General features: G+C 36.0%; 1 protein-coding gene across 6 annotated transcripts in view; it reads right to left on the minus strand.

The window, feature by feature from the left end:
* ANO3 (anoctamin 3) overlaps positions 1-14,788 on the minus strand; it is a 456,805-nt gene that overhangs the window by 73,162 nt on the left and 368,855 nt on the right. For all 6 annotated transcript variants that reach the window (XM_046014190.1, XM_046014191.1, XM_046014192.1 and 3 more), the window contains 2 exons: positions 14,355-14,489; positions 6,047-6,143 (listed from right to left, as the gene is read on the minus strand). In XM_046014190.1, coding sequence (XP_045870146.1) covers positions 6,047-6,143; positions 14,355-14,489 — 232 coding nt within the window. The remainder of the gene's footprint in view (positions 1-6,046; positions 6,144-14,354; positions 14,490-14,788) is intronic.

The raw sequence follows: 14,788 nt of genomic DNA on the forward strand, positions 1-14,788 counted from the left end.
GTATGATTTTTTTCATGGGGACAGGTGAGGAGTCAACATTTTCCCTAGTTTCTTCTTCGGACTTCACCTTCCTTTCTGCTGAAAAGGGGCTCTAGCACCCTGAGGAAGTGCTGTGGGCCACCGATCGATCATCAGACCAAGTTTAGCTTTTCAGTTGAGGCATACCTAGTTGGACTTCCTGTCAGCAAAATTTCTAGGACTGGGGAAGCTGTAACTACAACATGCAGAACTCCACCAGTGAGCTGCCGCTGGCACTTCCAATGGAGAGGTACCACAGTGCTTGCCCTACTTTTGGACGTCTACCAGAATGAGCCATGGGTCCAATAGTGGCTACAACCTTTTTCAAGAAGTTTCATATACCATTAAACATTTAGGATATCACCCAAGTGTTTTTTTGGAATCAGACATTATCTGAATTTTTATAAAGATCAGTGTACAGTTATATGATGTTACTGAATACAATATTCAGGGTTGCAAGGATTGTTTGATTTTAATAAATTATAAATTCAACTTACCTTTGCTTCCTTTCATTTGCATAATGCCCTCATTCTCTATATATTTTATATTTATAATGAGGGATATTAAACCAATACAGCCAAGATAATATATGTTTTGTGGTCATATATGTGTGTGCCATAGAGACTATAGGGAAAACAGGTACATGATCCTCATAGCAGAGAAAGGCCAATTAGGGGCTAAAGAACATTATTTAAAGGAAAATGGGAATACAATGGTGTCTACAGTCATTGAGGGCATTAAAACAATACCAATGTGCATTTTAATTGTAATGTCTGGGACATACTGCAAAACAATCGCTAAAACAGATAAAGGTAGAGTGTGTTTTCTTGTAAAATAAGACATTACTGAAAATATCATTACACAAAACATGCTCCTTTCGAAGGTTTGTGGTTAGGTGCACAAAGTCCTAGTTGGCTCTAACTTCTGTGGTTCTTAAGGCTTGGGATTTCTAAAAATGTTATAAGAATTGGTTTTCACCACAGTCATCACTATATATTATGCACAGGTGAGAAAATGGCCATAAAGAAATTCTCTACAGAGCTCATAAAATTACACCCACTGGGGGAATCCAGCATTTTTGTTTCCAAAAGCATCCCACAGAGACACCTGCTGCCGCCATGCTGGTGAACAGCTGTCTGGTTTCCTTCAGAACAGACCCAGTGCAGGAAACAGCCTCTTAGAGTGTTAGAACAGAGACCTTACACATGGGGACTTAAAGGTCACCAGGAAAACATGGCTCTCCCCCTGCTTCAGGAACAACAGTGCTTTTAGAAAAGAGGCAAATACAAAGCCATGCTTACCAATAATTGTGTTGCCTATGATCTGTCATAGTTTAAGTCATATTTTCCTTAAAAGAGCTTTCCATTTTTTTTTCTTCTAAGTTTTTTCATAAATCTTTCAGGAATTTATTTTTTATTCAATCAATTAACCATTAATTTTTAAAGAAGCACATCCACGAGATACCGGGAGGTATACGTGTAATACTAATATAATGAGAGATACAGCTAAAGTAGGAGTTACAAAAAACTTCAGAACTCACCCTAAGGAGGAGTATAAAATCGTTGTGTGAGAGCCACTAAGATATGACAGGTGGGATGTGCTATGATATGTGGGAGGCCACGGACTTAAGGATAACTTGAAGTCTGCAGTCGTAGCTGGAGGTGCTGAGGGTCGCATTTAGGGAGCTGATACCTGAGCTGTTGTGTGAAAATGGGGGACAAGGAGAAGGGAGAGTCAAGCATAGCCTGGATGGCTCAACTTTGACTGTGGGTAACTGGCAGGAGAACAAAGGGGAAAAATCCTTCTGCCTATTAGGAAAGAGACTCTTGCCTATAAAAGAAAGCTCCAGAAGAAATCTCAAGAAAATTCCCAAAGCAACATAACAGGCTTTTCCAAAAGCAAAAGGAAGTGTGTCCTATCTACAGGTGTGTATTTGCAATGAATTATTTTACTAGAAAGATAGCTTGCCTTTATGCATAGGGGGACCTATGGACAAGCATTTTATTCAACACTGTTGATGTGAGTAGGAATAATATATAAAGACAGAAGCAAACTAAGCCTCAAACAAAACTATATTTAAGTACAAATTCTCCATTATGTTTGACATCTGATTTCTCTTGGGGAGCTCAGTGTGGCTAGAAATCAATAAATGTGGATATTGTTTAAAGGGGTAAATTTCTTATTAGGTTGGAAGATTACAGTCTTGATCTCTTCTACTGTAGTTGCTAGGTCTGTCTCTAAAATTGCATGGTGGGTTCAGGATCACATTAGCCTCTGGAAACTGTCATTTACATTCCACTAAAGCTGTTCTAGGCCAAGGAGAACAAAGCACTTCTTGGGCAGATTCAACCCTGCAGGTCAGGCTACTCCGTGGGAAAGGGGGTAAGGGGAGCAAGAAGTTGGAATTTAGGCTCGAGTTCAGGCCTCTCTCACTTCCTCAGTCCTTAATTCTGGGACAGGGCAAACTCTGAGTAACCACCCATGTCCACTGGACCTGAACAGAAGCTGCATCAAACATGGCAGCATCAGTAGTCCACGCCCAACCTCCTCCCTGTTCCTGACCAATAATTATTTAGAGCAATATCTTTTTAAAATGTGGTTGGAGGAATCACCTAAAGAGCTTGTTAACATGCAGAATTCTAAGCCTTAACTTTGACCAATCGATTCTGGATTGTAGGACGTGGGGCCCAGGAATCTACTTCTTAACACATGTCCTATGTGATTCCTACACGGACTTTTTCAAGAAGTTTCTTAAAAGAAAAAAATAGCCTGTCTTATTTCTGTTGCAGCATCAATATCGGTGTATGGTCTGAGGCTCATACTCAGTATTGAGTAAATGTTTACTGAACAAATTAAAAAAAAAAAAAAAACCCAGAAATGAAAGCTGTTATAAATAAAGCTAACCTCAAGGTCAGAATCACTTTTAAAATGATATGAAAAAACAACGCAAAACCCTTCTAATGATCTCACCTAAAATGAGAAAGCTTAGCATAACACAAATTGACATTATTGGTGTCAGATGCTTTTAAGTGAATGTGCAAATATCACTGAATTACTTAGTTGGAAAAATTTCTTAATTATCATGGTTTTAAATATTAAAAATGATGTTAATATGCTTAAATGTTAAACTAATGTTAAAATATGTTAATTACTTAAATATGAATTTTATCACATGATGTGATGGAACACATTCCTTAAATTATTAAGAAAATAATTATGTGTAGACACACATACTTTTCAATAACATGATTCTTAATTTTCTGTTTCTTATCCAAAGTGGTGATGGATTCCATAAGGAATTAACAAGTTTCTCAATGAGGTGGCTAAGTGATCTTAGATTGGTTTGCCTGTTTCTTTGATAATAATCTATTCCTTTACTTCTAACACTGTCCATCAAGTAACTTCTAGATGTTTAAATATACAAACTGATATTCAAAAAGAATATAATTTCCATCAATAAAGGGAAGAGTAATTCTGATTTTAAGGTGCAAACAAGTAGCTGCATTTTATCTTAGTCAGAAGAAAAAATACAATAGATATTAAATATTTCATCCTGGTGGGATTTTTTTCTTGTGTTGTTCCAGAAGGTAATAATCTCCTCTGCCAGGTAACTTTCCACCTTCCTTATAATAGTTATTAAGTGAATTCTTTCTTAGTCATACATGTCTCTATACATATTCTTTTTTTAACCAAGAAAAGGAGGGATGTAGGTATTACATAATGACAAAAACCCTCTATACTTAGTGTTTCTTTGGACAATTTGTTTATCACTCTGCCATTGGGAATGTTTCTTTTTTTTTAGAATTCAGATACTGCTAGTGTGTTTTATTAAATCTGTACAAGTAAAAGTAGAAATAACATATATATGGATTTGCTGGTATCCCTAAGGCTGTCATATGTCCTTGAAATGTGCAGGTTAGGAGAAGAACATGTATGTATGTATGTATGTGTATGTATACACCTAATGACTTTAATATGCTTGGCTTTTGCAAAAAGTATTGAGAAAATGCTTCCCCCAAACAAGACATCTTTATGGAAACATCCAAAATAATTAAAAACTAAGCATACTTTTAGAAATTAAACTGAAAATAAAACATTTTCCTCATGGCTTACATTCACAATAAATAAGTCAGAAGCTAATTTTCATAAGTTTTGGCTTTATAGTAGGATATTGAGTGATTTCTGATTTTATACCCTGTTTTGTCAAAATTAATTGCATAGAGACCTCTACTTCTGAACACGATGGGCTAACAAAGATTGATTGTACCCCATTCTGGAAACAACCAAAGAATGAATGAAATACATAAGCAACCAATTTCGAACAGTAGATATTGGGCAAGAAGGGCAATGATCCCTGAGAAGTGGGAAATAAATGAGGTGAGCATTAGGATTGCTTCAGGTTATCACACTAAAAGAGTTCACAGGATACAGATAGGGGCACCCCAAACAGTGCCCAGTGAGCATGTCTGTGAGGTGACCTACAAGGAAAGAATCACCTTGCATGAGTACCAGCATGCCCATTCCCACCAGCCGGACTGGAAATCCTTCATTTATACTACATCAGGTACGGTACACAGACAGAGCTTGCTTCCATTGTGGGGGAAAATTTGTGCTGGTTACAGTATTGCTAAGAACCCAGCTCACAAACCTTGAAAGCAAGATCCAAAATGTCCATATTATTTCCAAGTAACTAAATCACAGTATCTCTATACATTTATGAGAATAGTTAGAATTAAAAAGACTGGCCATCCTGAGGATTAGTGACTGTATGGAAGGCTGGAACTCTCATATACTGAGGATGGGAATATCAAGTGGCATAAATAACTTGGAACACATTTTGGCATTTTCTCAGAAAATTAAACACCCACCTGTCATATAATCTTGGCATTTTACTCTTGGGTTTTTACCCAAGAGAAATAACAGTGCCCGTCTATATGGAGGATAGACGAATGTTCAGAGCAGCTTTATGTAAAACGGTAACTCAAAACAGCCCATGGGTCCATTAGTAGAGGAATGGATAGAAAAATTCTGGGATAGCTGTGTAATGCAATACTATTCAGCAATAAAGAGAAATGATCTACTGGTAAGTGTTACAGCATGGATGAATCTCAAAATAATTGTGCTGTGAAAGGAGCCAGAAACACACAGACACACAGACACACACACACACACACACACACACACACACACCATACACTGTATGATCCCATTTACATAAAAGCCTAGAAAATACCAACTTATCTATTCAGAAAGTAGTTGGTTGTCTGGGCACAGGAGTGGAACTGGGGAGGGGTGGGAGGCCAGGATTACAAGAGGCCATGGAGACAGTTTTGGAAGTGATTCCATATTCATGACCTTGATTGTAGTGATGGTTTCACAGATGCATATATAATGTCAAAGTGTATCAATTAATACATTTTAAGTGTGTGTGTATTATATTTCTTAATTATACTTCAATAAAGCTGTTTTAAAGATAAACAGTAATTGTAAAATTCAGTTTCTCAAACTTGTATGCACATTGGAATCACTTGGGAAACTTTAAAACAGACTGATGTCCAGGCTTTAAACCCAAAGGTATTGATTTAATTATTTGCTCAAGTGTGTGGCTTGGGCTTCAGAAGTTTAAAAAAACCCTTCAGGGGATTCTAATGGGCAGCAAACCTGAGAATTTTAGTATGTTGTTTCTTTTTCTCTGTAAAATTAAAAGTATTGTAATGAGTGTTCATGGGAGTTACAAACGTAATCATTAGTAATGGAAACCATCGTCTTCTCCTTAATAGAATCTAGGTGTCATTCCAAGTGGAGTCTCTTATGACAGTGATCAGTTATAAAAGCCCTGGAAGAACAAAATATTCAAATAAAAATGCACTCATTTTGTAATGGCGGCAGAGGGACGGACTAGTCAGTTGTCAACATTACTGATTGTTGAAACTCTTGGGAACACTTAAGTTTGTCTGAAGGACTTTTTACTATCTACTTCTGAGAGAAAATAGAGTTCAAGAAGGAGAATGGGAGGGTCCATACTTACCTTGGCATAGATACAGCTTTCGTTGAGTCTCTGCAGCGAACAGTTCTTGTCACAGAGAGGGCACATGAAGACTTCGGTGGCCTTGCAAATTTCTTGGCTTGAGAAACCAAAGAAGAAAAAGAAGGCATGAACCTCCACATATGAGAGGTGCTTAGCCCCTCTGACTACTCCTGTGGGAAGCCGCAAGGCAGACAGGACAAGAAGAAATGGACACAGTGGGAGTTATGAACAGGTAAGGAAGGATTTGTGTGGCTCCAACTCAACACCCAAGGGAGTTTTAACCAAACTCACAGCTTGGAAATGGCTGAGCTGAACCAAATCTGAATATTCTGATTTCTCAAGTCTATTGACCTTTCCCCTGAATCTCCCTGCTTTTGAATCACTAAAATGAACAATATCCATAATTCACACAACTTCATAGCTCCCACTACAGTCAAAGGAGACATTATGTTCACTGAAAATTTGAGGGAGTTGATTTTTTTTGCAGGGTCTTGACACACAGTCATGATGACATGACAGTTTTTATTTACTTAATATGTATTATATTCTCTATGAGAATTATATTGTCTAATATTTATCTCTTCAGTTTTATATCTATTACATTTTAAAGGCCTCAGCATCCATTACAGATGACTTTGTTATATGAGTTGGACACCAATAACAATTTCTCAAAGGCTTCCCAGCCTGAGAGTTCACAGCAACATATTTTTAAAATGTTTTGTGCTTTTTTCTGTCATAAGTGTCCCTTTCCCACTTAGTAACCTCTAAAAAATGATCTTTAATTAAATCTGCTTTGGAAATGTTGAAAGTAATTTAAAGGCTTTTGAAAATATATCTGGAAATACAGCTGTTTAATAAATAATAGTACAAGTTTAATTGTGAGTGTTTACAGCATGATTTACTGTTTTCAAAAATAGATATACTCAAATGAAGGAAAAAACAACATATACGTATTTCAAATCTCACTCCAAAGCAGGAATAAATAGTAATAATACTGTATAGTAATACAGCACTTTAAAGTGGGAAAAGATGGTTTCATGTCTGTTAAGTCTGGTCCACACTGCAATCTCCTGCAATGGTACTTGTCTCCAAAATTAAGAGGAAACTGACAATTAATTTAAGTAATTTGCTCAAGGTCCTACAGCTAACAAGAGGTACCTCAGGGACCCAAGTTTAGGTTTTTGTGATTCTAGGTGCAGTTCCCCATCAACTGTAATATATCTAAAAAAGAAAGATTTATTTCATATTAAAAGCAACTTTCCAGTGAAGGGAATTAAGAGTACACTTCTCATAAAAAGCCCTGAGTAATGTATAGAACTGATGAATCTTTTTATTATACACTTGAAACTATATTACAGTGTCTGTTAATTGTACTTGGGGAAAAAAAAACCTTGGCAAATAAAAAACAAAAAAAATAAAAGTAACTTTCCTATAAAATTAGTTTATTAATGGTGATTATAATCTTAAAGGTCTAATACTGTAATTCTCCAATTCTCACAGACATCATCCTGCTAGTAATCAGGACATTTATATGAAGTAGAAGAAAAGCAAGTAAAGCATTCATATTGAAAGATCAAAAAAGAAAAAACATTATACCTCCTCTTAGTTTTGCCATTAATTTGTAGGAACAAAAATTAACACAGCTCCTGAAGGAAATTTTGATTAAAATTTCATAATTCACTCTGTTTCAAGAATGACACAATGTGTCCTACATTGAAATCTCATACTAAAAAGTGTTAGAGTCACTTTATACCACATCATTTTTTCCATCTCCCACATGGTCAAACAAAAATACAAACCTATCAAAGCACCCACACCATTAAACTGATCCCATACCATTAGACTGAGTCCTATTTTTTGATTCCAGAATTATTAAGCTCATTTTCTATAAGTTGTTCAAAGTTCAACTTGATATGTAACAAAAAAAGTAAACAACTTTTAACAACATATTTTGTAGTCTAAAAAAGGAAGTGAATACTACCACACATTTCTTTGACTTAAGTTAACCACCAGAGGGAGGGGGGAGTGTACAGCCTGAGTGTTTCTTCATTTCGTTTGCACAGCCTGATAATACAAACTGCAACTTCAGTTGTGGCTTTCTTTCCTTTTATGTCAGTTATTAGATATACACATCAAGGGCTGATTCGAAGAAAATAATAATTACCACCAACTTAAGATAATGGGAGTAAGGAGTGATTTGTCCTTTTGGGAGTGGATGGCTGGACCTGCTCCCAGGTCTCGATGTTTCCTGTGATCCTGTTAACATGACAAAGCACAGAAGAGGATGCTTGGTGATGTCTATTTTGAGGAAATGTGAAACTGTGAAAGTGAGCTTAAGGGAAGGCAATATGAAAGCATGAGTAGAACATGACCTTAGAATCAGATATAATCACCAGGGAAAAGTAAGTCAAATCACAAGATATTACTCTATATCTGTCAGGATTGCTATTACTAAACAAATCAAAACAAACCTAACATGTGTTGGCAAAGATGTGGAGATTTTGGGACATTTGCACACTGTTGGTGGGACTATGAAATGGTGCAGCCACTATGGAAAACAATATGGAGGTCCCTTAAAAAATTAAAAATAGAACGACCATATAATCCAGCAATCCCACTTCTGGGTATATAACTAAAAGGACAGAAACTAGGATCTAGACGAGGTATCTGCTCTCCCATGTTCATGAAATGCTAAGTGAAGGACACTATGCTAAGTGAAATAAGGAGGCACAGGACAAATGATGCATGATTTCACATATATTAAGTATTTAAAATAGTCAAATTCATAGAAACAGAAGAGAATCATGTTTGCCAGAGGGTAAGGGAGGGGGGAATTGGGAGTTGCTATTCAACAGGTATAAGGTTCCAGTTATACAATATGAATAAACTCTAGACAACTGTTGTGTGACATTGTGCCTGGAGTTAACGATACTGTAGTGTGCACTTAAAAATGTGTGGAGGGTAAATCTAATGTCAAGTGTTCTTTCCACAATTTTAAAAAACCCAATAAAGGTTTAAAACTTAGCTGACCACTTACTACATACATTCCCCTGACCAAGTCACTTACCTCTCTGAGGATCAATTTCTTCATCTCTAGATGGAGATAACATCTAACTGGGGTATTACACAAGGAATATTGATACTGCGCCTGGAACATCATAGGCACTAGATAGACTTCATTGCTAAGGATGTTGTCAGGAGAGGGTTAGAGAGATCCTTTATGACTCAACAAGTTTTGAAAAGCAGATCTGATGCTGATGATAACTGAAATTTCTCAGGGAGTTCTAATGGCAAAGAGGAAAGAACCGACCAGAAAGCTGAGGCTTCTGTTCTTTACGACCTGGAAAACCATTTGATCTGCCTGCTTGTTCATTTTCATATTCCTATGATATGTACTCTGCCAGGTGAACATCTGACCACATTTGGTTAGGTAAGACCAGTGAACACATGTAAATACACATATGCACGTATTCATAGAGTAATAATCTACAACTTGATTGCTGCATAGTTTTACAATTAACTACAGGGCAATTAAGAAATATGACCTTAGTTTATATGAACATAGTTGATAGAAACATAATAAACACAACCTAATCTTCAGCTTTTAAGCATATTGTTACCTTGTAATAAAAAAAGAGCTTAATAAAATAATTCTTAAACAAAGCAATGCTAAATAAAAGCCCTGTGTCCTCCCCTGACCTGCCATGACAACAGCTACAACTTAGCCATGAGTTAACTATGTCTGACACCTTGAATAGAAAATTACAATCCCATGAAATTTTGAAAGTCAAGATATTCAGTGATGCTTATCTTGGTTTAGAATAGAAAGTCTGACAAGATGTTAATTATAGTGTGACAGAGTAGCAGTAATATAATACCATAAAGCACTGAAGAAAAGAGTTTGCTAATACCTTTTAAAACACTCCTTGTACTAAAGGTAGTTATATGCAAAGAGCCTAATTTACTTTGTTGGTACATAAATGTTGGTATATACATGGCAAGCCTATTCCTTTCATTGCCTTTTGTTCATATTCAGCTTTGTAGGGGTAGAGGAAGGAGTCTACATCACATAGTAAAACTTTGAGAATATGTTCTCCACAGAACCAACTTGAACAGTAGCTACCCATCTAAGAATCACTTTTTTTAGTGTTTTTTTTTATAAATTTACTTATTTTTTTCAGCGTAACAGTATTCATTGTTTTTGCACAACACCCAGTGCTCCATGCAATATGTGCCCTCCCTATTACCCACCACCTGTTCCCCCAACCTCCCACCCCCGACCCTTCAAAACCCTCAGGTTGTTTTTCAGAGTCCATAGTCTCTTATAGTTCACCTCCCCTTCCAATTTTTTTTTTTTATAAACATATAATGTATTTTTATCCCCAGGGGTACAGGTCTGTGAATCGCCAGGTTTACACACTTCACAACACTCACCATAGCACATACCCTCCCCAATGTCCATAACCCCCTCCCCCTCTCCCAACCCCACCTCCCCCCAGCAACCCCCAGTTTGTTTTGTGAGATTAAGAGTCACTTATGGTTTGGCTCCCTCCCAATCCCATCTTGTTTCATTTATTCTTCTCCTATCCCCCTAACCCCCCATGTTGCATCTCCACGTCCTCATATCAGGGAGATCATATGATAGTTGTCTTTCTCCGATGACTTATTTCACTAAGTATGATACCCTCTAGTTCCATCCACGTCGTCGCATTTTATGTCTCTATCAATTTGTTTTAAAACAGTGTTTTCCCCAGATTTCTTCACATTCTGCTTTCCCTCCCTCTCCCTACAGAAGAAATCAGAGAGGTAGACAAACCATGAGAAGACTCTTAACTATGGGAAAGAAACTGAGGGTTGCTGGAGTGGAGGTGTGTGGGGCGAAAGGCCATTAAATAGGTCGTGTGATGTGATGCACTGTGATATGCAATTGACGAATTACTGAATTCTACATATGAAACTGATGTACTATATGTTGGTTAATTGAATTTAAATTTTAAAAATAAATAAATAAATAATTAAAAAATAAGTGGTTTTCTAAGACCTTGAAGACTACCAAAAACATTGTTAGAACTAATAAATGAACTTAATAAAGTTGCAGAATATAAAATCAATATACAAATATCAGTAGCATCTCTATACACTAAACAATAAACTCTCCAAAAGAGAAAAAGAAAACAGTTCCATTTACAATTGCACAAAAAGAATAAAATAATTAGGGCTAAATTCAACTGACGAGGTAAAAGATCTATACATTAAAAACTAAGACACTGATGAAAGAAATTGAAAAAGACACAAATAAATGGGAAGATATTTTGTGCTCATGGATTGGAAGAAATAATACTGTTGAAATGTCTATGTTACTAAAAGGAATCTACAAATTCAATGCAATCTCTATCAAAATTTCAATGGTGTTTTCACAGAAATAGAAAAAGCAATCCTAAAATGTGTATGGAACATAACAAATCCCAAATAGCCAAAGAAATCTTGAGAAAGAAGAACAAAATGGGAGGCATGACACCTCCTGGTTTCAAATAATATTATAAAGCAATAATAATCAAAACAGTATGGTATTGGCATAAAAATAGAACCATAGATCAATGGAACAGAATACAGAACCCAGAAACAAACCCATGTATATGTGGTCAATTTTTGACAAAGAGGTCAAGATATACGATGGAAAAAGGATAATCTCTTCAATAAATGGTATTGGGAAAATTGGATATCCACATGTAAAAGAATGAAACTAAACTCCTTTCTTATATTATATGTAAAAATTAACTCAGAATGGATTAAAGACTTAAATTTAAGACCGAAACCATAAAAATCCTAGAAGAAAACATAGAGGGGATAAACTCTTTGAAATTGGCCTTTCCACTGATTTTTAGTATTTGACACCAAAAGCAAAGACAACCAAAGCAAAAATAAACAAGTGAGATGGACTGCATCAAACATAGCAAAGAAACCCACCAACAAAACAAAAAGGCAACCTACAGAATGGGAGCAAATACTTACAAAACATATATCTGATAAGGGGTTAATATCCAAAATATGTCAAGAACTCATACAATTCAGTAACAGAAAAATAAGCAATCTGATTTTAAAAATGGGCAGAGAAACTGAATAGATCTTTTTTTTTTTCAAAGATCTATAAGTCAACAGGTACATAAAAAGATGACCAACATCATTAATCATCAGTGTAATGTAAAACAAAGTCACAGTGAGGTATCACCTCACAACCGTTAGGATACCTATAATCAAAGCACTGCTGATGGGAATGTAAATTGGGGCAGCCATTATGAAAATCAGTATGGAGGTTCCTCAAAACATTAAAAAATAGGACTACCATATGATCCAGCAATCCCAGTTCTAAGTGTATAACCAAAGGAAATGAAAACAGGATCTTGAAGTGGTATTGGCATTCCTATGTTCATTGTAGCATTACTTAACAATAGCCAAGCTATGTAAACAACTTAAGTGCCCACTGATGGATGAATGGATGAAGAAGATGTGGTATGTGTGTGTATATACACACAAATAAAACAGGATATTCAGCCACGAGAAAGAAGGAAATCCTGCCATTTGTGCATGGATGGAACTTGAGGCTATTAAACTAAGTGAGATAAGCCAAAGAAAAAATATTGCATGGTATCGCTTTAAAGTGAATCTTTTAAAAAGCCAAATTTAGGGTGCCTGGGTGGCTCAGTGGGTTAAAGCCTCTGCCTTCGGCTCAGGTCATGATCCCAGGGTCCTGGGATCAAGCCCCACATCAGGCTCTCTGCTCCACAGGGAGCCTGCTTCCTCTTCTCTGCCTGCCTCTCTACCTACTTGTGATTTCTGTCCATCAAATAAATAAATAAATAAAATCTTAAAAAAAAAAAACTGAATTCATGGAAACAGAGAATTAAAAAGTAGTCAAAAAAAGTGTTTTTCTTTTCAAGACACGATAACTTCAAATCACAACCTGTTTTCTTAGTCTCAGAAGTTACTGATTTAACAGCCTACAGAGAAATGCCCAAAGCGGGATGGGTGTTTCCACTGGGTACAAGTTTGTTTAGGAAGATGCTGCCTTCCAGAGTGGTAGTAAGTTTGCAAAATTCTGAAATAGACCTATGACTAGATGAAATGTGTTTGAACAGTAGGTGTTTCTTTGTTTTCAAACTAATTATCATTTGGCATTCATGGAGAGCAAGGGGATACTAAGATATCAATCAAGGGAGCTGGTTATGGAAGTGGATTTAACTCTAGGACAATGGAAGTATTTCATTTTCAGGCAAATTGTTAACTGTACACATAGGTATATTATATATATATATTTATTTAGAGAAAACTCAAGGAAATTATTTTTATGATCCTGTTAACTGCCATGATTACTACCCAGTAGTAAGGTCATGGTTAAAAGATGGACTACAGGAGAAGAAAGTGCTGAGCTTTAAAGGAGGGAAGAAGTGTTTTTCATGTTTTGAATTACATCATACAAGCCTGAACTTGGTGATATCCTTGTATAGATTAAATAGGACATTTATTATGAGGATTCATTAATGCCCGGGGGTGAGTCTTGGCTCTGATGAATAATAATGTATCGTTCCTCCACCCAAATCTTGAGTCATTTCAACTTTAACAGTAGAATCACCATTCTTATAAATGCTTGATTTTCGTCAAACCTTATTTTATTACCATCTTGATACCATAAGTTGGTACTAAAATATTTATTTGTTCTTATAGAGAAAAGAAGAAAGTAAAAAGTGATTTTATGTTTTCAGGAGAGAAGATTGCTTAGAGCAGGATTTATGTCCTACAGATATTTTGTTCAGACATCTCTAATCGCATAAGATTCCCTCATCTGCAAAGAGGAATACTCGTCTCTAAGGGTGGTAAAGTTCCCATCAAATGAAAAAACAAGAACATTATTGGGAAGCTCTTTGCATATTTTAAGTGCTTAAAAATTGTAGTTATTTTGATTATCTAAACTACTGTAGTGAGAGGGCATTCTAGACTACCAAATACTATGGAAATGTAAATTATATAAAACTACCATTGCATTGTTGAATTATTAAGTGAGATATACTGGAAAGAGAAATTTTGCATACAGAGAAACAGTCTTAGAACATATCCAAGAAAATTTGCATATAAAAATATGGAAATGACCTTTTAAAAATAGTGCTTTTCTCTTCTCCTCAAAAAATCCCAGCAAATAAATTATAGAACCATGAGTTGTTTTTCATAGTCAGCATTATCATAAAGCTTTTGCCAATCAGAATAAAGGTCAATACATTTGAAAAAGTATTATTATTAGCTGTTAATAGCTTACCTTACTTGACTTCCATTCATTGTAAATATTCCGTAGAAAAACACACACAAGCCAACAAGTGCTGCAGGAATCAGCATTCCAGTGTACCATCCCAGCCAAGCAAAGTATAGCCCGATCTTCTCACCAAAGTACAGCCTGCACAAGAAAACAAACCTTTAGTTTAAGGCAACATAAGCAACACTGCAAATGTTGATGTCACACCTAGTCAGGATTTCAGAAGGATATACCCGCTCAGTTCCTCGTCAGTTTCGTCCGGGGTATCCTGACATTCCCACTTGTTAATGAGTCCAACAATGGTGATGCTGTTCATCTTTAAACATCGTCATTATGGGGCAATTTTATAAAATGTATTCTTTCTGAGTCAAACTTCTTAACAAGGTTCATACACTTTTTATAAGCCAGTTCTTGCCTTTCTCCAACCTCCCAGTAAAATG

This window comes from Meles meles, chromosome 8, assembly GCF_922984935.1.
Source record: "Meles meles chromosome 8, mMelMel3.1 paternal haplotype, whole genome shotgun sequence".
Classification (NCBI taxonomy): Eukaryota; Metazoa; Chordata; class Mammalia; order Carnivora; family Mustelidae; genus Meles; species Meles meles.